Source organism: Balaenoptera borealis (genome assembly GCF_965194805.1).
Source record: "Balaenoptera borealis genome assembly, chromosome: 5".
NCBI lineage: Eukaryota > Metazoa > Chordata > Mammalia > Artiodactyla > Balaenopteridae > Balaenoptera > Balaenoptera borealis.
In genome coordinates, this window is record NC_138862.1 from 129,518,064 (window position 1) to 129,541,240 (window position 23,177).

The 23,177-nt window shown below is 38.3% G+C and overlaps 1 protein-coding gene across 4 annotated transcripts in view; it reads right to left on the bottom strand.

Moving 5' to 3' along the window:
* The window catches only part of PPP2R3A (protein phosphatase 2 regulatory subunit B''alpha), a 206,310-nt gene that overhangs the window by 77,951 nt on the left and 105,182 nt on the right, over positions 1-23,177 (bottom strand). For all 4 annotated transcript variants that reach the window (XM_082393422.1, XM_082393423.1, XM_082393425.1 and 1 more), the window contains one exon: positions 2,779-2,853. In XM_082393422.1, coding sequence (XP_082249548.1) covers positions 2,779-2,853 — 75 coding nt within the window. The remainder of the gene's footprint in view (positions 1-2,778; positions 2,854-23,177) is intronic.

Below are 23,177 nucleotides of genomic sequence, written 5' to 3' on the forward strand. Positions count from 1 at the left end.
TAACCTACTTGTTTCATACTGTAGTAAAATGTACCTGTATTCCATTTTTCCATAGCCTAAATCTCCTTATTCAGTGGCCCCTTACATCAGCACATTTATTGGTTTCCACACAACTGATTCAGCATTTTAGCTTATCGAGGTAGGGGTACCATCTAGTGGTGAGAGCATGTAACTGCTGGTTCTACATTAATTACAGTTGTTTTTTTCCCCCTAACTTTTTTGGTCTACCAGTTTTAGGTTTTTAAAAAGAAATTAACCAAAAATTTAAAAATATCAAACAAAATGTAAAAATTAATAATAGTAAGAATAACTGTTTACTATCAGTGAGAGACATGAAATTTGATAATTTTTCAGCAAGGGATCTCTAGTCAACTTGACAATTTGAATCATAAGTCAGTTCTTTTTCTTTATATCTATTGAATTGGAAACCTCTAATTCACAATTAGAGGTCACCAAGAATAGAAGTATGTGTTTGGTGGTTCTGTCAGAGTTTTTGATAAGCAGATCAAACGCAGACACAGAAATTACAGAGAGATTGCTCTTTGTGGATGACTTTAATGCAGATGAACAACTCAATGCTGGAAGCCTGGCTCTTCTATTAGGCAGTGTGCGTGTGTGTGTGTGCGTGTGTGTGTGTGTGTGTGTGTGTGTGTATGTGTGTGAATGGGTTCCTGATCCACTCTAGTTACTATGGCTCTGAAAAGTATTTCTTCATGGTCTCCTGCAGAACTTGGACTTAAACAAAACTATCTAATAAAAATGATTTCTTTCTCTGTCAAGAGGAAACGTTCTCAAGGGGAAAGAGTTAAGCTATTAGTGATGAGCAGTTTCCACCAGTTTAGCCATTTTAGGAAATATCACTACCTTGTCCTCAACAATGAAAATCCTGACATTTCAGCCTGGAGTGATAGATTCAGGCCAATCAAGACACTGAATACACCACTAAGACACCATCTGAGCAAGCCACAGAAATATCTTTACTGCCAGCACCAATATCACAAAAAAGTATTTTCAATCTTATCACTTATTTTAAAACCTCACATGAGTACCTCTTTCCTCAAAAGTCATCATATGCCAGTAAGGATAAGCAGAGTCTTATTCACTGGCAATTTCTTTGCATGGTATGCAAACCTGCAAACTCAAGGGCTACAATTTGCTGGTATTTCCAATTCTCATTTTCATTCGATATCAAGAGGCTTATTTCTCACTTGCCAACTCTTCTCTGGAAATAAAGGAGAACGTGGAGTGACTCTGGGTATAATCTCTTATTTAGGTAGTGATGTCCTTTTTTGCTATATGTAAATTTGGTGTTCTGCCTTTCCATTCTAAAACAGCTGACAAAATAGTTAACTAAACAAATAAAAAAGTCTTTTCCTGTAGCATAGGTTTTCAGTGATAAATGGAAAATAAAAGTTGCCTAACTTTTCTTCATTGTATATGTGCCACACATAAGCTAATATTTGAGTCATACACAGTGTGAGCAGTTTCTTCCAACTGTAAAGTGAAATAACTGAATAACTCTACCATGCAAACAAAATATGTTAATTGTCCTATACTGTATGCCACTGAGATTATATATTCAATAGGGTCATATGATAAATTAATTTTGCTTTTTTTGAGATATCTGTCATTAATTCTGAGGCTGACCTTTGTAAGTTTCTTGGCAATACTGTTATCTTTGCCATGAGCAGGGTAGAGAATGACACTTCTCTAATTTGGTTACTTCTATGCCATTAGCAACAAAATTAATTTCATACTAGAAAGCTTATTTTATATTTTTTTATAGAAAAATTCACTGTACTCTGAAATAATGTAAAACTTCCAGTGATAGTAGAGTGTTATGGTTAACAGGCAAAAATAACTTCTGAGATAGTCTTGGATGACAGTGACATCTTATGGTTCAAATAAAGTCTTATAAAGTTTTATGACAGAAGAGAACCAATGTAAAAGCAAATAATGAAGTTCCTACAGTAGGAAAAGAATAGTAGTATTCTGTAACTCAACAGAAACCAACAAATCCATAGCCAACAAAAAGTGCCCGAAGAATGAGAAGGCCTTCCTCAGAGGAGACTGCCCTATTTACCAGGGGATCAGAGCCAGAGGCAGGGATCATCTCCCCCAGGTATGGCTGTGAATGTGAGGTGTGCCCTGAGGTTGGTTCATCTGTGGAGTTCTCCCAAAGATAATCTGGAAGCTAGGGCAGAGAATGCCTGGTGTGGCTGCAGTGTGAGTTGTAGGCCTGTGTGCTCTCACTCATACTGCATGCCCTGCCTGTGACTGATCAAATGAGGCTGTGCATGAGAAATATGGAATGAGAACACCCCACAAAATAGGAGATTGTGATCATGTTATTTTAAATTCTTACACGATTTGTTTTCTGATTACACACAATCTATTTTTCATTATCATTTCAGTTCTAACTTTGAGGTACTATGGATACATCTTTTTTTGGAAAAGGCTGTTGAAAATTCTTTTCAGTATTATTTGCAAATGCTAAAGATCAACTCGGTATCAATATTAATGATACAGCAAAAGGTATACCTCACAATACCAGACAGAATGAGCATATCACTTAAATTTTATATACAAGAGACCTCTTAAGCTCTGGACACATATAAGAAGGCAAATAGATAGAAGTAGTTAATTCAATTTTACTTCCTTCCATTTAAAATAATCATTATAGCCCATTTTGCGTAAAGATCTGAAAGCCCGGATTCTAGATAATGACAAAAAGGAGACTTATAGAGTTAAATTAAGACAAAAAGGGACTCGGCCTACCGTGGTGATGTAGCGGGAGTGGAATTCTGGAGCATCTTTCAGGAACGTGAGGCCAGGATGCGTATCTACCACATCCTGAAAAAGAACAAAACCAAACTAAATTAACAAACATACCAAAAATACCCCCAAGACACCTACAGAATTTTTTTCCCTCTTGTAGAATACTTGCCAGTTGAGCAAACTTGCTGTTTCAGAATATTGAACAATGTACTTAAAATGTAATTAGTACTTTATTAAATTCAAATATTTCACAAGCATACTTATGTGTGTTTTTGATATGCACAGTATATGGCAATAAAAAGTTAAAATTTTAATTTAGCAATATTTGGTGATTTATGAATCAAATGTCTTACAGGTACATACTATAATTCTAACATGCATGTCCGGGAAATTCATCCCACAGATCTTGGTAGGGATTGCTAAGTGAAATTTACACAGAAAGGATGATAGACACAAGCCCACTAGAACGATTCTTTCTCAAACTACAGACACGGGAAATTTTTGGAAAAAAAAATAGCCTTGTAGCCAAATAGCTTTAAATCTATGTTAAGTTGTATGAACCAGCTTATGTTCATCAAAATAACTATGTTGACAAATTTGTTTTCCAATTTAGGATTTTATTTATTTTAAAATCTGATATTTTGTTCTCATGGAAGACTATTAGAATATTAAATTCTTGAAATACTGTTTTTATTTTCTAATTAGGTTTTAAAAGCACTTTGAATGAGCCTAGAGAACCTAATGGAGATAATTACTGTTAATTTAATAACCAGAGGCAACAGCAATGCTAACATAGATATAATCTATTAATTGGCTAGTCATGAATGGACAGACATCAGTTATATCGCTTTCCTTTGTTTCTTCAGAGCAGTTAGCTATTCATACCTACCAATACAGTCTAAAACCAATGGACCTAACTATTTCTTTAAATTTTATTTGGAAATAATTTTAGACTTACAGAAAATTGCAAAAATTTTATAGAGAGATTTCCTACATCTTTCTCCCAGCTTCCCATAATGGTAACAACTTACAAACCATAGTACAATTATCAAAACTAGGAAATGAACATTGATGTAATACTAACCTACAGACCTTATTCAAAAATTTCCAGCTTTTCCCCTAATACGTTTTTTCTGTTCCAGGATCCTAACTGCATTAGTTCTTGTGTCTCATTGGTCTCTCCCAATCTGTGGCAGTTCTTCAGTCTTTCCTTTTATTTCATGATTCTGACACTTTATGAGTTCTGGTTAGTTATTCTGTAGAATGTCTCTCAATGTGGCATTGTCTGGTATTTCCTCATCATTAAAGTTACACACTTTTAATGGGTATACCACAGAAGTGATGTTGTGTCCTTTTCAGTCTTGCAAGGAGTCTGTGATGCTGATATGTCTTACAACTTGTGTTAATTTTTGAACACACTTGGTTAAAGTGGTAACTGCTGGGTTGCCACCATAAATTTATTATTACCCCTTAATAACTGATAAATATCATGGGGGAGATACTTTACGACTCTGCCAATATCCTGTTTCTCTGCAAACTTGTGCCCACAGATTTCAGCAGCCATTGATGGAAACTGATTGTGGCATTTATATAGTGGTGTTTACCTTATTTATTTATTTACTTATTTAACATCTTTATTGGAGTATAATTGCTTTACAATGGTGTGTTAGTTTCTGCTTTATAACAAAGTGAATCAGCTATACATAAACATATATCCCCGTATCTCTTCCCTCTTGCATCTTCCTCCCACCCTCCCTATCCCACCCCTCTAGGTGGTCACAAAGCACCGAGCTGATCTCCCTGTGCTATGCAGCTGCTTCCCACTAGCTATTTTACATTTGGTAGTATATATAAGTCCATGCCACTCTCTCACTTCATCCCAGCTTACCCTTCCCCCTCCCAGTGTCCTCAAGTCCATTCTATACATCTGCATCTTTATTCCTGTCCTGCCCCTAGGTTCTTCAGAACCATTTTTTTTTTTAAGATTCCATATATATGTGTTAGCATACGGTATTTGTTTTTCTCTTTCTGACTTACTTCAGCCTGTATGACAGACTCTAGGTCCATCCACCTCACTACAAATAACTCAGTTTCATTACTTTTTATGGCTGAGTAATATTCCATTGTATATATGTGCCACATCTTCTTTATCCATTCAGCTGTTGATGGACACTTAGGTTGCTTCCATGTCCTGGCTATTGTAAATAGTGCTGCAATGAACATTGTGGTACATGACTCTTTTTGAATTATGGTTTTCTCAGGGTATATGCCCAGTAGTGGGACTGCTGGGTCGTATGGTAGTTAAATTTTTATTTTTTTAAGGAACCTCCATACTGTTCTCCATAGTGGCTGTATCAATTTACATTTCCACCAACAGTGCAAGAGGATTCCCTTTTCTCCACACCCTCTCCAGCATTTATTGTTCGTAGATTTTTTGATGATGGCCATTCTGACTGGTGTGAGGTGATACCTCATTGTAGTTTTGATTTGCATTTCTCTAATGATTAGTGATGTGGCGCATTCTTTCATGTGTCTGTTGGCAAGCTGTATATCTTCTTTGGAGAAATGTCTATTTAGGTCTTCTGCCCATTTCTGGATTGGGTTGTTTGTTTTTTTGATATTAAGCTGCATGAGCTACTTGTAAATTTTGGAGATGAATCTTTTGTCAGTTGCTCCATTTGCAAATATTTTCTCCCATTCTGAGAGTTGTCTTTTCATCTTGTTTATGGTATCCTTTGCTGTGCAAAAGCTTTTAAGTTTCACTAGGTCCCATTTGTTTATTTTTGTTTTTATTTCCATTTCTCTAGGAGGTGGGTCAAAAAGGATCTTGCTGTGATTTATGTCATAGAGTGTTCTGCCTATGTTTTCCTCTAAGAGTTTTATAGTGTCTGGCCTTACATTTAGGTCTTTAATCCATTTTGAGTTTCTTTTTGTGTATGGTGTTAGGGAGTGTTCTAATTTCATTCTTTTACATGTAGCTGTCCAGTTTTCCCAGCACCACTTACTGAAGAAGCTGTCTTTCCTCCATTGTATATTCTTGCTTCCTTTATCAAAAATAAGGTGACCATACGTGCGTGGGTTTGTCTCTGGGCTTTCTATCCTGTTCCATTGACCTGTATTTCTGTTTTTGTGCCAGTATCATACTGTCTTCATTACTGTAGCTTTGTAGTATAGTCTGAAGTCAGGGAGCCTGATACCTCCAGCTCCGTTTTTCTTTCTAAGGATTGCTTTGGCTATTCGGGGTCTTTTGTGTTTCCAGAGAAATTGTAAAATTTTTTGTTCTAGTTCTGTGAAAAATGCCAGTGGTAGTTTGATAGGGATTGCATTGAATCTGCAGATTGCTTTGGGTAGTAGAGTCATTTTCACAATGTTGATTCTTCCAATCTAAGAACATGGTATACCTCTCCATCTGTTTCTATCATCTTTAATTTCTTTCATCAGTGTCTTATAGTTTTCTGCATACAGGTCTTTTGTCTCCTTAGGTAGATTTATTCCTGGGTATTTTATTCTTTTTGTTGCAATGGTAAATGGGAGTGTTTCCTTAATTTCTCTTTCAAATTTTTCATCATTAGCATATAGGAATGCAAGAGACTTCTGTGCATTAATTTTGTATCCTGCTACTTTACCAAATTCATTGATTAGCTCTAGTAGTTTTCTGGTAGCATTCTCTATGTACAGTATCATGTCATCTGCAAACAGTGACAGCTTTACTTCTTTTCCGATTTGGATTCCTTTTATTTATTTTTCTTCTCTGACTGCTGTTCCTAACACTTCCAAAACTATGTTGAGTAATAGTGGTGAGAGTGGGCAACCTTGTCTTGTTCCTGATCTTAGTGGAAATGGTTTCAGTTTTTCACCATTGAGGACAATGTTGGCTGTGGGTTTGTCATATATGGCCTTTATTATGTTGAGGAAAGTTCCCTCTATGCCTACTTTCTGCAGGGCTTTTATCAGAAATGGGTGTTGAATTTTGTCGAAAGCTTTCTCTGCATCTATTGAGATGATCATATGGTTTTTCTCCTTCAATTTGTTAATATGATGTATCACGTTGATTGATTTGCGTATATTGAAGAACTCTTGCATTCCTGGAATAAACCCCACTTGATCATGGTGTATAATCCTGTTAATGTGCTGTTGGATTCTGTTTGCTAGTATTTTGTTGAGGATTTTTGCATCTATGTTCATCAGTGATATTGGTCTGTAGTTTTCTTTCTTTGTGACATCTTTGTCTGGTTTTGGTATCAGGGTGATGGTGGCCTCGTAGAATGAGTTGGGGAGTGTTCCTCCCTCTGCAATATTTTCGAAGAGTTTGAGAAGGATAGGTGTTAGCTCTTCTCTAAATGTTTGATAGAATTCGCCTGTGAAGCCATCTGGTCCTGGGCTTTTGTTTGTTGGAAGATTTTTAATCACAGTCTCAATTTCAGTGCTTGTGGATGGTCTGTTTATATTTTCTATTTCTTCCTGGTTCAGTCTCAGAAGGTTGTGCTTTTCTAAGAATCTGTCCATTTCTTCCAGTTTGTCCATTTTATTGGCATATAGTTGCTTGTAGTAATCTCTCATGATCTTTTGTATTTCTGCAATGTCAGTTGTTACTTCTCCTTTTTCATTTCTATTTCTATTGATTTGAGTCCTCTCCCTCTTTTTCTTGGTGAGTCTGGCTAATGGTTTATCAATTTTGTTTATCTTCTCAAAGAACCAGCTTTTATTTTTATTGGTCTTCGCTATTGTTTTCTTTGTTTCTATTTCATTTATTTGTGCTCTGAATTTTATGTTTTCTTTCCTTCTACTAATTTTGGGTTTTGTCTGTTCTTCTTTCTCTAGTTCCTTTAGGTGTAAGGTTAGTTTATTTGAGATTTTTATTGTTTCTTGAGGTAGGATTGTATTGCTATAAACTTCCCTCTTAGAACTGCTTTTGCTGCATCCCATAGGTTTTGGATCATCATGTTTTTGTTGTCATTTGTCTCTAGGTTTTTTTAAATTTCCTCTTTGATTTCTACAGTGATCTCTTGGTTATTTAGTAACGTATTGTTTAGCCTTCATGTGTTTGTGATTTTTTACATTTGTTTTCCCTGTAACTGATTTCTAATCTCATAGTGTTGTGGTCAGAAAAGATGCTTGATATGATTTCAATTTTATTAAATTTACTGAGGCTTGATTTGTGACCCAAGATGTGATCTATCCTGGAGAATGTTCCGTGTGCACTTGAGAAGAAAGTGTAATCTGCTGTTTTCTGATGGAATGGTCTATAAATATCAATTAAATCTATCTGGTCTATTGTGTCATTTAAAGCTTGTGTTTCCTTATTAATTTTCTGTTTGGATGACCTGTCCATTGGTGTAAGTGAGGTGTTAAAGTCTCCCACTATTACTGTGTTACTGTCGATTTTCTCTTTTATAGCTGTTAGCAGTTGCCTTATGTATCAAGGTGCTCCTATGTTGGGTGCATATATATTTATAATTGTTATATCTTCTTCTTGGATTGATCCCTTGATCATTATGTAGTGTCCTTCCTTGTCTTTTGTAACATTCTTTATTTTAAAGTCTATTTTATCTGATATGAGTATTGCTACTTCAGCTTTCTTTTGATTTCCATTTGCATGGAATATCTTTTTCCATCCCCTCACTCTCAGTCTGTATTTGTCCCTAGGTCTGAAGTGGGTCTCTTGTAGACAGCATATATACGGGTTTGGTTTTTGTATCCATTCAGCCAGTCTACGTCTTTTGGTGGGAGCATTTAATCCATTTACATTTAAGGTAACTATCAATATGTATGATTCTATTACCATTTTCTTAATTGTTTTGGGTTTGTTATTGTAGGTCTTTTCCTTCTCTTGTGTTTCCTGCCTAGAGAAGTTCCTTTAGCATTTGTTGTAAAGCTGTTTGGTACTGCTGAATTCTCTTAACTTTTGCTTGTCTGTAAAGGTTTTAATTTCTCCATCGAATCTGAATGAGATCCTTGTTGGGTAGAGTAATCTTGCTTGTAGGTTTTTCTCTTTCATCACTTTAACTATGTCCTGCCACTCCCTTCTGGCTTGCAGAGTTTCTGCTGAAAGATCAGCTGTTAACCTTATTGGGATTCCCTTATATGTTATTTGTCGTCTTTCCGTTGCTGCTTTTAATATTTTTTCTTTGTATTTAATTTTTGATAGTTTGATTAATATGTGTCTTGGCATGTTTCTCCTTGGATTTATCCTGTATGGGACTCTCTGTGCTTCCTGGACTTGATTAACTATTTCCTTTCCCATATTAGGGAAGTTTTCAACTATAATCTCTCCTAATATTTTCTCAGTCCCTTTCTCTTTTCCTTCTTTATCTGGGACCCCTATAATTCGAATGTTGGTGTGTTTAATGTTGTCCCAGAGGTCTCTGAGACTGTCCTCAATTCTTTTCATTATTTTTTCTTTATTCTGCTCTGCAGTAGTTATTTCCACTATTTTATCTTCCAGGTCACATATCCGTTCTTCTGCCTCAGTTATTCTGCTATTGATTCATTCTAGAGAATTTTAAATTTCATTTATTGTATTGTTCATCATTGTTTCTTTACTCTTTAGTTCTTCTAGGTCCTTGTTAAACATTTCTTGTATTTTCTCCATTCTATTTCCAAGATTTTGGATCATGTTTACTATCATTACTCTGAATTCTTTTTCAGGTAGACTGCCTATTTCCTCTTCATTTATTTGGTCTGGTGGGTTTTTACCTTGCTCATTCATCTGCTGTGTGTTTTTCTACCTTCTCATTTTGCTTAGTTTACTGTGTTTGGGGTCTCCTTTTCGCAGGCTGCAGGTTCGTAGTTCCTGTTGTTTTTGGTGTCTGCCCCCAGTGGCTAAGGTTGGTTCAGTGGGTTGTGTAGGCTTCCTGGTGGTGGGGACTAGTGCCCATGTTCTGCTGGATGAGGCTGGATCTTGTCTTTCTGGTGGGCAGGTCCATGTCCAGTGGTGTGTTTTGGCACATCTGTAACCTTATTATGATTTTAGGCAGCCTCTGTGCTAATGGGTGGGGTTGTTTTCCTGTCTTGCTAGTTGTTTGGCATAGGGTGTCCAGCACTGTAGCTTGCTGGTCGTTGAGTGGAGCTGGGTCTTAGTGTTGAGATGGAGATCTCTGGGCGAGCTTTCGCCATTTGATATTATGTGGAGCTGGGAGATCTCTGGTGGACCAATGTCCTGAACTTGGCTCTCCCACCTCAGAGGCACAGGCCTGACACCTGGCCAGAGCACCAAGACCCTGTCAGACACACAGCTCAGAAGAAAAGGGAGAAAAAAAGAAGAAAAGAAAGAAAGAGAAAAAAGAGAAATACAATAAAATAAAGTTATTAAAATAAAAAATAATTATTAAAAATAAAAAAATTAAAAATAAATTAAAAAAAGGAAAACAGAAGGAAGAGAGCAACCAAACCAAAAAACAAATCCACCAATGATAACAAGCGCTAAAAACTATACTAAAAAACAAAACAAAACAAAACAAAAAACGGACAGACAGAACCCTAGGACAAATGGTAAAAGCAAAGCTATACAGACAAAATCACACAGAAGCATACACATACACTCAAAAAAAGAAAAAAAGGAAAAAAAATATATATCGTTGCTCCCAAAGTCCACCACCTCAATTTTGGGGTGATTCATTGTCTATTCACGTATTCCACAGATGCAGGGTACATCAAGTTGATTGTGGAGATTTAATCCGCTGCTCCTGAGGCTGCTGGGAGAAATTTCCCTTTCTCTTCTTTGCACAGCTCCTGGGGTTCAGCTTTGGATCTGCCCCGCCTCTGCGTGTAGGTCGCCTGAGGGTGCCTGTTCCTGCCCAGACAGGACAGGGTTAAAAGTAGCAGCTGATTAGGGGGCTCTGGCTCACTCAGGCTTGGGGGAGGAAGGGGAATGGAATGCGGGGAGAACCTGCGGCAACAGAGGCCAGAATGACGTTGCAACAGCCTGAGGCGCACCGTGTGTTCTCCCGGGGAAGTTGTCTCTCCATCACGGGACCCTGGCAGTGGCGGGCTGCACAGGCTTCCGGGAGGGGAGGGGTGGACAATGACCTGTGCTTGCACACAGGCTTCTTGGTGGCGGCAGCAGCAGCCCTAGCATCTCATGCCCGTCTCTGGGGTCCGTGCTGATAGCTGTAGCTTGCGCCTGTCTCTGGCACTCGTCTGGGTGGTGCTCTGAACCCCCTCTCCTCGTGCACCCCGAAACAATTGTCTCTTGCCTCTTAGGCAGTTCCAGACTTTTTCCCGGACCTCCTCCTGGCTAGCTGTGGCGCACTAGCCCTCTCAGGCTGTGTTCATGCAACCAACCCCAGTCCTCTCCCTGGGATCTGACCTCTGAAGCCGGAGCCTCAGATCCCAGCCCCCACCCGTCCCAGCAGGTGAGCAGACAAGCCTCTCAGGCTGGTGAGTGCTGGTCAGCAGCAATCTTCTGTGCGGGAATCTCTCTGCTTTGCCCTCTGCACCCCTGTTGCTGTGCTCTCCTCTGTGGCTCCGAAGCTTCCCCCCTACCCACCCCCCCGTTTCCACGAGTGAAGGGGCTTCCTAGTGTGTGGAAACTTTTCAACCTTCACAGCTCCCTCCCACTGGTGCAGGTCCCGTCCCTATTCTTTCGTCTCTGTTTTTTCTTTTGCCCTACCCAGGTACGTGGGGAGTTTCTTGCCTTTTGGGAGGTCTGAGGTTTTCTGCCAGCATTCAGTAGGTGTTCTGTAGGAGTTGTTCCATATGTAGATGTATGTCTGATGTATTTGTGGGGAGGAAAGTGATCTCCACGTCTTACTCTTCTGCCATCTTGAAGGTCTCCCCCTACCTAATTTATATAGTGGTGTTTACTTTGTTTTTTCCCTCATTCCCTCTACATTTATTAACTGAAATTCTTCTATAAGGAAGAGCTGTCCTTTCTCTCCAGTATACTTGTTTGTTCAATTTATGAGCTAGCTTTGGCTCCTGTGTCCTCTTGACATGTCCCATCCTTTTGTAAGCACTTCTATATTTTTTGGTATCACAAGATGGTCCAGTCTCATCTTATATTTTCCAGCTCCAGCCCTAGAATCAACCTTTTCTCCAAGCAGCCCTGATTCCTTTTACTGCAGAATGGTATTGAGAAACCAAATCTGGGGGCTGCTTGTTACTACTAGGGTGTCATTGCTAGTGGACCCTCTTGGCAGACAGAACTAGATATATACATATGTATGTATATCAGTCCACGCATACACATATATTTCTTTCTCTTTCTATGTGTGAATATTAAAAACTATGTAATCATACAGATAACTGATTTCAATTCAATACCGCAAGGTTCATTCTTGACTTCCCCCTTTCCTTTGTAACTTTAACAGACTTTCCAACACATACCCCATTGAGAAAGTAATTTACTAACTAGACTACAGTATTTGTGTACAGTACCTTTTGTCTTTAGTCTTAAGAGTATCCAGTTAAAATATTGTTTCCAAGGTTACTTAGGTTAGCTCTTTCCTTATCTGCCTTTATCCTCTTTAATGTGGTTGTGTTATCCGTGTGTAATACATTTCAGTTCATTTGTTACTGTTTATATTCTATTTTGGGTTTCTTGCCTACAGGTCTTGGTTGATTATAATTCATTATTTATTGCAGGGAGAGTATGCAAAACATTACTATGGTTCTAAGAGTCAAATCTAACGTAAAACTGACATCTTAATAATATCAAGTCTTCCCATCCATAAAGAAGACAATCTCTCCATTTATATAAATCTTAAATTCTCTCAGCAATGTTTTACTGTTTTCAGTACACATGTCTTGCACATCTAGTGTCAGATCTGCCTCTAAGTATTTGATATTTTTGGGTAGTATTATAAATGGTATTTAAAAGATTTCAATTTCCAATTATTTGTTGCTAGTATATAGAAAGAAAATTGAGTTTTGTACATTGATAATGTAACTGTAACCTTGCTAAACTCACTTATTAAATACAGCTTTAAAGTGATTGGCTCAAGATGGCGGAGTAGAAGGACGTGCACTCACTCCCTCTTGCAAGAGTGCTGGAATCACAACTAACTGCTGAACAATCATCCAGAGGAAGACACTGGAACTCACCAAAAATGATATCCCACATCCAAAGACAAAGGAGAAGCCGCAGTGAGACAGTAGGAGGGGCACAATCACAATAAAATCAAATCCCATAACTGCTGGGTGGGTGACTCACAAACTGGAGAACAATTATACCACAGAAGTCCACCCACTGGAGTTAAGGTTCTGAGCCCCACGTCAGGCTTCCCAACCTGGGGGTCCGGCAACAGGAGGAGGAATTCCCAGAGAATCAGACTTTTCAGCCTAGAGGGATTTGATTCCAGGACTTCGACAGGACTGGGGGAAACAGACTCCACTGCTGGAGGGCACACACAAAGTAGTGTGCACATGAGGACCCAGGGGGGAAGGAGCAGTGACCCCATAGGAGACTGAATCAGACCCACCTGCTAGTGTTGGAGGGTCTCTTGCAGAGGTGGGGGGTGGCTGTGGCTCACCGCGGGGACAAGGACACTGGCAGCAGAAGTTCTGGGGAGTACTCCTTGGCATGAGCCCTCCCGGAGTCCGCCATTAGCCCCACCAAAGAGGCTGTAGCCTCCAGTGCTGGGTTGCCTCAGGCCAAACAAACAACAGGGAGGGAACTCAGCCCTACCCATCAGCAGACAAGCAGATTAAAGTTTTACTGAGCTCTGCCCAGCAGAGCAACACCCAGCTCTACCCACCAACAGTCCCTCCCAACAGGAAGCTTGCATAAGCCTCTTAGATAGCCTCATCCACCAGAAGGCAGACAGCAGAAGCAAGAAGAACTACAATACTGCAGCCTGTGGAACGAAAACCACATTCACAGAAAGACAGACAAAATGAAAAGGCAGAGGACTATGTAACAGATAGATAAAACCCCAGAAAAACAACTAAAAGAAGTGGAGATACGCAACCTTCCAGAAAAAGAATTCAGAATAATGATAGTGAAGATGATCCAGGACCTCAGAAAAAGAATGGAGGCAAAGACTGAGAAGATGCAAGAAATGATTAACAAACACCTAGAAGAATTAAAGAACAAACAAACAGAGATGAACAATACAATAACTGAAATGGAAACTACACTAGAAGGAATCAATAGCAGAATAACTGAGGCAGAAGAACAGATAAGTGACTGGAAGACAGAATGGTGGAATTCACTGCTGCGGAACAGAATAAAGAAAAAAGAATGAAAAGAAATGAAGACAGCCTAAGAGACCTCTGGGACAACATGAAACGCAACAACATTCGCATTATAGGGGTCCCAGAAGGAGAAGAGAGAGAGAAAGGACCAGAGAAAATATTTGAAGAGATTATAGTCGAAAACTTCCCTAACATGGGAAAGGAAATAGCCACCCAAGTCCAGGAAGCGCAGAGAGTCCCATACAGAATAAACCCAAGGAGAAACACGCCGAGACACATAGTAATCAAAGTGGCAAAAATTAAGGACAAAGAAAAATTATTGAAAGCAGCAAGGGAAAAATGACAAATAACATACAAGGGAACTCCCATAAGGTTAACAGCTGATTTCTCAGCAGAAACTCTGCAAGCCAGAAGGGAGTGGCATGATATACTTAAAGTGATGAAAGGGAAGAACCTACAACCAAAATTACTCTACCCAGCAAGGATCTCATTTAGATTTGATGGAGAAATCAAAAGCTTTACAGACAAGCAAAAGCTAAGAGAGTTCAGCACCACCAAACCAGCTCTACAACAAATGCTAAAGGAACTTCTCTAAGTGGGAAACACAAGAGAAGAAAAGGACCTACAAAAACAAACCCAAAACAATTAAGAAAATGGTCATAGGAACATACATATCGATAATTACCTTAAACGTGAATGGATTAAATACTCCAACCAAAAGACACAGGCTCGCTGAATGGATACAAAAACAAGATCCACATATATGCTGTCTACAAGAGACCCACTTCAGACCTAGGGACACATACAGACAGAAAGTGAAGGGATGGAAAAAGATATTCCATGCAAATGGAAATCAAAAGAAAGCTGGAGTAGCAATACTCATATCAGATAAAATAGACTTTAAAATAAAGAATATTACAAAAGACAAGGAAGGACACTACATAATGATCAAGGGATCAATCCAAGAAGAAGATATAACAATTATAAATATTTATGCACCCAACATAGGAGCACCTCAATACATAAGGCAAATACTAACAGCTATAAAAGAGGAAATCGACAGTAACACAGTAATAGTGGGGAACTTTAACACCTCACTTACACCAATGGACAGATCATCCAGACAGAAAATTAATAAGGAAACACAAGTTTAAATGACAAAATAGACCAGATAGATTTAATTGATATTTATAGACCATTCCATCAGAAAACAGCAGATTACACTTTCTTCTCAAGTGCACATGGAACATTCTCTAGGACAGATCACATCTTGGGTCAGAAATCAAGCCTCGATTAATTTAAGGGAACTGAAATCATATCAAGCATCTTTTCCGACGACAACGCCATTAGATTAGAAATCAATTACAGGGAAAAAAACCGTAAAAAACACAAACACATGGAGGCTAAACAATACGTTGCTAAATAACCAAGAGATCACTGAAGAAATCAAAGAGAAAATCAAAAAAAACCTAGAGACAAATGATAGCAAAAACACAGCGATCCAAAACCTATGGGATGCAGCAATAGCAGTTCTAAGAGGGAAGTTTATAGCAATACAATCCTACCTCAAGAAACAATAAAAATCTCAAATAAACTAACCTCACACCTAAAGGAACTAGAGAAAGAAGAACAAACAAAACCCAAAATTAGCAGGAGAGAAATCATAAAGTTCAGAGCAGAAATAAATGAAATAAAAACAAAGAAACAAAAGCAAAGATCAATAAAACTAAAAGCTGGTTCTTTGAGAAGATAAACAAAATTGATAAACCATTAGCCAGACTCATCAAGAAAAAGAGGGAGAGGACTCAAATCAATAAAATTAGAAATGAAATAGGAGAAGTTACAATGGACACTGCAGAAATACAAAGCATTATTAAGAGACTACTACAAGCAACTCTATGCCAGTAAAATGCACAACCTGGAAGAAATGGACAAATTCTTAGAAAGGTATAACCTTCCCAGACTGAACCAGGAAGAAATAGAAAATATGAACAGACTAATCACAAGTAATGAAATTGAAACTGTGATTAAAAATCTTCCAACAAACAAAAGTCCAGGACCAGATGGCTTCACAGGTGAATTCTACCAAACATTTAGAGAAGAGCTAACACCCATCCTACTCAAACTCTTCCAAACAACTGCAGAGGAAGGAACACTGCCAAACTCATCCTACGAGGCCACCATCACCCTGATACCAAAACCAGACAAAGATACGACAAAAAAAGAAAATTACAGACCAATATCACTGATGAATATAGATGCAAAAATCCTCAAAAAAATACTAGCAAACAGAATCCAACAACACATTAAAAGGATCATACACCATGATCAAGTGGGATTTATCCCAGGGATGCAAGGATTCTTCAATATACACCAATCAGTCAATGTGATACATCACATGAACAAATTGAAGAATAAAAACCATATGATCATCTTAATAGATCCAGAAAAAGCTTTTGACAAAATTCAACACCCATTTATGATAAAAACTCTCCAGAAAGTGGGCATAAGAGGGAACCTACCTCAACATAATAAAGGCCATATATGACAAACTCACAGCAAACATCATTCTCAATGGTGAAAAACTGAAAGCATTTCCTCTAAGATCAGGAACAAGACAAGGATGTCCACTCTCACCACTATTATTTAACCTAGTTTTGGAAGTCCTAGCCACGGCAATCAGAGAATTAAAAGGAATAAAAGGAATACAAATTGGGAAAGAAAAAGTAAAACTGTCACTGTTTTACATGATAGTAAAACTATCATGCTGATGATATGCAACTATACATAGATAATCCTAAAGAGGCCACCAGAAAACTACTAGAGCTAATTAATGAATTTCGTAAAGTTTCAGGATACAAAATGAATGCACAGAAATCTCTTGCATTCCTATACACTAACAATGAAAGATCAGAAAGAGAAATTAAGGAAACAGTCCCATTCACTATTGCAACAAAAAGAATAAAATACCTAGGAATGAACCTCCCTATGGAGGTAAAAAACCTGTACTCAGAAAACTATAAGACACGGATGAAAGAAATCAAAGATGATAAGACAGATGGAGAGATATACCATGTTCCTGGATTGGAAGAATCAATATTGTGAAAATGATTATACTACCCAAAGCAATCTACAGATTCAATGCACTCCCTATCAAATTACCAATGACATTTTTTACAGAACTAGAACAAAAAATCTTAAAATTTGTATGGAGACACAAAAAACCCCGAATAGCCAAAGCTATCTTGAGGGCAAAAAACGGAGCTGGAGGAATCAGACTCCCCGGCTTCAGACTATACTACAAAGCTACAGTAATCAAGACAATATGGTACTGGCACAAAAACAGAAATATAGATCAATGGAACAGCATAGAAAGCCCAGAGATAAACCCATGCACCTATGGTCAACTAATGTATGACAAAGGAGGCAAGGATACCTTGCCTTGGAGAAAAGACAGTCTCTTCAATAAGTGGTGCTGGGAAAACTGGATAGCTACATGTAAAAGAATGAAATTAGAACACTCCCTAACACCATACACAAAAAGAAACTCAAAATGGGTTAAAGACCTAAATGTAAGACTGGACACCATAAAACGCTTAGAGGAAAACATAGGAAGAACAATCTGACATAAAACACAGTCAGATCCTTTTTGACCCACCTCGTAGAGTAATGGAAATAAAAACAAAAATCAATAAATGGGACCTAATGAAACCTAAAAGCTTTTGCACAGCAAAGGAAACTGTAAACAAGATGAAAAGACAACCCTGAGAATGAGAGAAAATATTTGCAAACGAATCAACAGACAAAGGATCAATCTCCAAAATTTACAAGTAGCTCATGCAGCTCAATATTTAAAAATCAAACAACCCAATTCAAAAATGGGCAGAAGACCTAAATAGACATTTCTCCAAAGAAAACATACAGATGGCCAAGAGGCACATGAAAAGCTGCTCAACATTACTAATTATTAGAGAAATGCAAATCCAAACTACACTGCGGTTATCACCTCACACCAGTTAGAATGGGCATCATCAGAAAATCTACAAACAACAAATGCTGGAGAGGGTGTGGAGAAAAGGGAACCCTCTTGCACTGTTGGTGGAATGTAAATTGATACAGCCACTGTGGAACACAGTATAGAGGTGCCTTAAAAAACTAAAAATAGGGCTTCCCTGGTGGCGCAGTGGTTGAGAATCTGCCTGCCAATGCAGGGGACATGGGTTCGAGCCCTGGTCTGGGAGGATCCCACATGCCGCAGAGCAACTAGGCCCGTGAGCCACAACTACTGAGCCTGCACGTCTGGAGCCTGTGCTCCGCAACAAGAGAGCCCGCAATAGTGAGAGGTCCTCGCACCACGATGAAGAGTGGCCCCCACTTGCCGCAACTAGAGAAAGCCCTTGCACAGAAATGAAGACCCAACACAGCCAAAAATAAATAAATAAATTAATTAAATAAATGAGTTTCTTTAAAAAAAACCAAATAACTAAAAATAGAGCTACCATATGACCCAGCAATCCCACTACTGGGCATATACCCAGAGAAAACCATAATTCAAAAAGGTACATGCACCCCAGTGTTCACTGCAGCACTATATACAATAGCCAGGTCATGGAAGCAACCCAAATGCCCATCGGCAGACGAAAGGATAAAGAAGATGTGGTACATATACACAGTGGAATATTACTCAGCCATAAAAAGGAACGAAACTGGGTCATTTGTAGAGATGTGGATGGACCTAGAGACTGTCATACAGAGTGAAGTAAGTCAGAAAGAGAAAAACAAATATTGTATATTAATGCATTTTTGTGAAATCTAGAAAAATGGTACAGTTGAACCGGTCTGCAAGGCAGAAATAGAGACACAGATGTAGAGAACAGACATATGGACACCAAGGGGGGAAAGCGTGGGGGTGGGTGAGTGGGATGAATTGGGAGATTGGGATTGACATATATACAGTAATATGTATAAAATAGATAACTAATAAGAACCTGCTATATAAAAATAATTTAAAAATTCAAAAAAAAATACAATAGGAAGTAAAAAAATAAATACAGCTTTAGCGGAATCCCATAAATTTTGATATGTTGTATTTTCATTTTCATTCATTTCAAAATACTTCCTAATTTTCCTTTTGATTTCTTCTTCTCTGACCCATAGGTTACTTAGTTATAAAATATTCAGGAATTTTTCACAGATCTGTTATTATTTCTAATTTAATTCCATTATGGCCAGAGAACATATTTTGTGAGCTGAGTATCTAAAATTTGTTGAGATTTGTTCTATGGCCCAGAATATGGTCTATTTTGGTAAATATTCTGTGTACATGTTAAAGGAATGTGTATTCTGTATGACAAAGGTATGTGTGAACCCACACCTTCTTACTTAGATTCCTAATACCCTTTCTGGTTTACAATATAAAGTAGAAAAGATAACATGTGGGGAAAAATATAATAAAATATATCAAGATTTCAGAGAAAAAAATAAAGGAATGTGTATTCTGCTGTTGTTGGGTGAAATGTAATACAAATGTCAATTAGGTCAGGTTGGTTGATAGTCTTGTTTAAGTGTTCTATATCCTTATTGATTTTTTCTCTACTTGTTCTATTCATTATTCACAGCAGTACGTGGAAATCTACAACTATAATTGTGCATTTATCCTTGCAGTTCTATCGGATATTGATTCATGCATTTTGAAGGTCTGTTATTAGGTGTATAAACATTTAGAATTGTTATATCCTCTTGATAAATTGATCCCTTTATCATTCCCTAGCAACATTATTTTCTCTAAAAACTACTTTGTCTGACATTAATATAGCCACCCTGCCTTTTCTTTTCTTTTTGTGGCAAAAAAAATACATAAGAGGGCTTCCCTGGTGGCGCAGTGGTTGAGAATCTGCCTGCCAATGCAGGGGACACGGGTTTGAGCCCTGGTCTGGGATGATCCCACATGCCGCGGGGCAACTGGGCCCGTGAGCCACAACTACTGAGCTTGCGCATCTGGAGCCTGTGCTCCGCAACAAGAGAGGCCACGACAGTGAGGGGCCCGCGCACTGCGATGAAGAGTGGCCCCCGCTTGCTGCAACTAGAGAAAGCCCTCACACAGAAATGAAGACCCAACACAGCCAAAAATAAAAAAAAAATTTTAAAAATACATAAGGTTCATCCTCCCAACAATTTCCAAGCATACAGTACAATACTGTCAACCACTTGCACATTGTTGGGCAACAGATCTCCAGATTCCCCCCACTCCCCACCCACTCAATCCCAGATGACTAAAACTCTACACTCATCACACAATGAATCCTTACCTCACCCTCCCTCAGCCACTGGCACCCAGCAGTCTTCTTTCTATCTGTATGAATTTGACTTTAGATACCTCATATAAGTGGAGTCATGCAGTATACATCTTTGTGTGACTGGCTTATTTCCCTTAGCATAATGTTCTCAATGTTTATCTATGTTGCTGCATGTGACAGAATTTCCCTTTTTAAAAAAGGTGAACAATATTCCATTCCATGTATATACCACATTTTCTTTATCCATTCATCCACTGATGGACATTTATGTTACTTCCACCTCTTGGCTATTGTGAATAATGCTGCTATCAACGTGGGTGTACAAATATCTCTTTGAGATTCTGTTTTCAATTCTTTTGGATGTACACCCAGGAGTAGTATTGCTGATCATATGGAACTTCCATATTACTTTCCATAGTGGCTGTACCATTTTACATTCCTACCAGTATTCCAATTTCTCCACATCATTACCAACACTTAAAAAAAAAAAAAAAAGTAACCATCCTAATGGGTGTGAGGTGGTATCTCACTGTGGTTTTGCTTTGCATTCCCCTGCTTATTTAATGATGTTGAACATCTTTTCATATGCTCATTAGACATTTTATCTTTAGAGGAAATATCTACTCAAGTCCTTTGCCCATTTTAAATTCAGGTTGTTTGTTGTTGTTGTTATTGAGTCACAGGAGTTCTTTATATAGTCTGGATATAGTAACCTCATCAGATATGTTTGCAAATATTTTTCCATTCTGTAGGTTGCCTTTCACTGTGCTGTTTCTTTGCTGTGAAGGCTTAAAGTTTGATATAATCCCATTTGTCTATTTTTGCTTTTGTTGCCTGTGCTTTTGGTGTCATATCCATAAAATCATTGTCAAATCTAATATCGTGAAGTTTCCCTTATGTCTTCTTCTAGGAGTTTTATAGTTTCAGTTCTTATGTTTAGGTCTTTAATCCATTTTGAGTTAATTTTTCTATATGGTGTAAGATACGTTCTAACTTCTTTCCTTTGCATGTGGATATCCAGTTTTCCCAGTTCCATTTGTTGGGGACTGTTGTTTCCCCATTATTATTCTTGGCACCCATGTTGAAGATCATTTGACCATATAAGCAAGAATTTATTTCTGGGTTCTCTATTCTGTTCCATTGGTCTGTATATCTGTGTTTATGCCAGTACCATCCTGTTTTGATTGCTGTATCTTTGTAATATGTTTTGAAGTCATAAAGTGTGAGACTTCCAGCTTTGTTCTCCTTTCTCAGGATTGTTTTGGTTATTCCAAGTCCTAAAAATTCCATATGAATTTTAGAATTGTTTTTTCTATTTCTGCAAAAAATACCATTGGTATTTTTAAACAACTTTATTGAGGTGTAACTGATATACAGAAACTGCACCTATTTAATATACACAATTTGATGAGTTTGGACACATGCATACACCTAGGAAACCATCAGTGTAATCAAGGTAATAGACATATACTTCATCTCCAACACTTTCCCTGTGCTGTTTCTTTTTTTGTTTCTTTTGTTTGTTTTTTGGTAAGAATACTTAACATGAGACCTACCTTCTAACAAAATTTTAAGTGCACAATACAGTATTGTTAATGATAGGTGCTATGTTGTATAGCAGATCTCTAGAACTTATTTGTCTTGGATAACTGAAACTTTATATCCAATGAACAACATCTCCATGATTCCACTTATATGAGGTATCTAAAATAGTCAAACTCAGAGAAGCAGAGAACAGAAATGGTAGTTGCCAGGGAATGGGGGAATGGGACCATTGGGATTTTGATAGAGATTGCATCAATCTATAGATTGGTTTGGCTAGTATGGGTATTTAAAAATAGTAAGTCTTTCAATCCATGAACATGGAATGTCTTTCCATTTATTTGTAAGACTTTTTTTTTTTTTTTAAACAGGGGAAAAATTAAACAAAAGTTAAATGTGTATACATGGGAGAGACCCAGGAAAACTGAGTAACTAGCCAAAATGGCCAAAGCCCTTACCTTAAATACCATCTTCAGCTAAAGACACAAGTGGATGTTGGGAGTAGTGGTTTGGGACTTCAAAGAGGAGGAAGGCAATTCACATGAAGATGGAAAAGCAAATGTTTGATAAACAAATGTTCGCTGGGCTACACAGAGACAATAGGACACAGAGTGGACTCTGATTTCTAGGCCCTGCCCAGTTTCCCCCACCATACTTAGCCCATATTCTTTGCAGAGATCTCTGCTGATAGCTCTGTTCCAGGAACAGGCCCTCTATCTAAATTCTTTTAGGCAAATAGGGAGAAGGTCAAAGTTTTTTTCTGAGTCTTTTGGGCTTTGATTGTTTTCAGCCTGAAATAATCTACATGCCAAAGAGACATTTTGGGTTGGCAAATTTTGCTCTCCTACATGGGCTTCAGTGAGGAAGTCAAAATATGAATGGGCTACCTCACAAAAATAATTCTCACAGACTTGGAGGCAGGGGTCAAGGGCAGCTGAGATCTGGTGGCCTGCAGGAGAGCTAAGGGCTACTGCAATGAGGGAATTCCTGGGGACCTCATCCTTACTCCGCATCAGATAAAGCCTGGGACATTTGGTTATTAACAACGTAAGGGAGTAATATTATGAAGAAGCTTGCTTTAGTGGTCTCTCTGGCCCCTCCTGTCTTCACGGCCCCTTCTGACTGAGTTCAGAGCCCTTGAAGTGCCTAAAAAACCCCCCAAGCCCCACCCCCAGGAAAATCTCTGCTGGGGTCTGCTTTCTTCCTGGAGATCCACGAGGAGAGAGGTCTGGGTATATAGGTGAGATCCTCCAAACAGTGCATGTGGATGGAAAAGAGAAGGTGTTAAAGGGCTCAGCTGTGGGAGTTCCAACATTTAGAAGTCAGGAGGATGAGGAGGGACCTTTCTGCTTTTGCCAAATTGTTTCTTTCTTAAGTTCTTAGTGGTAACATTTCTGGCTAAAGGGTGGGAACAATATGGATGTA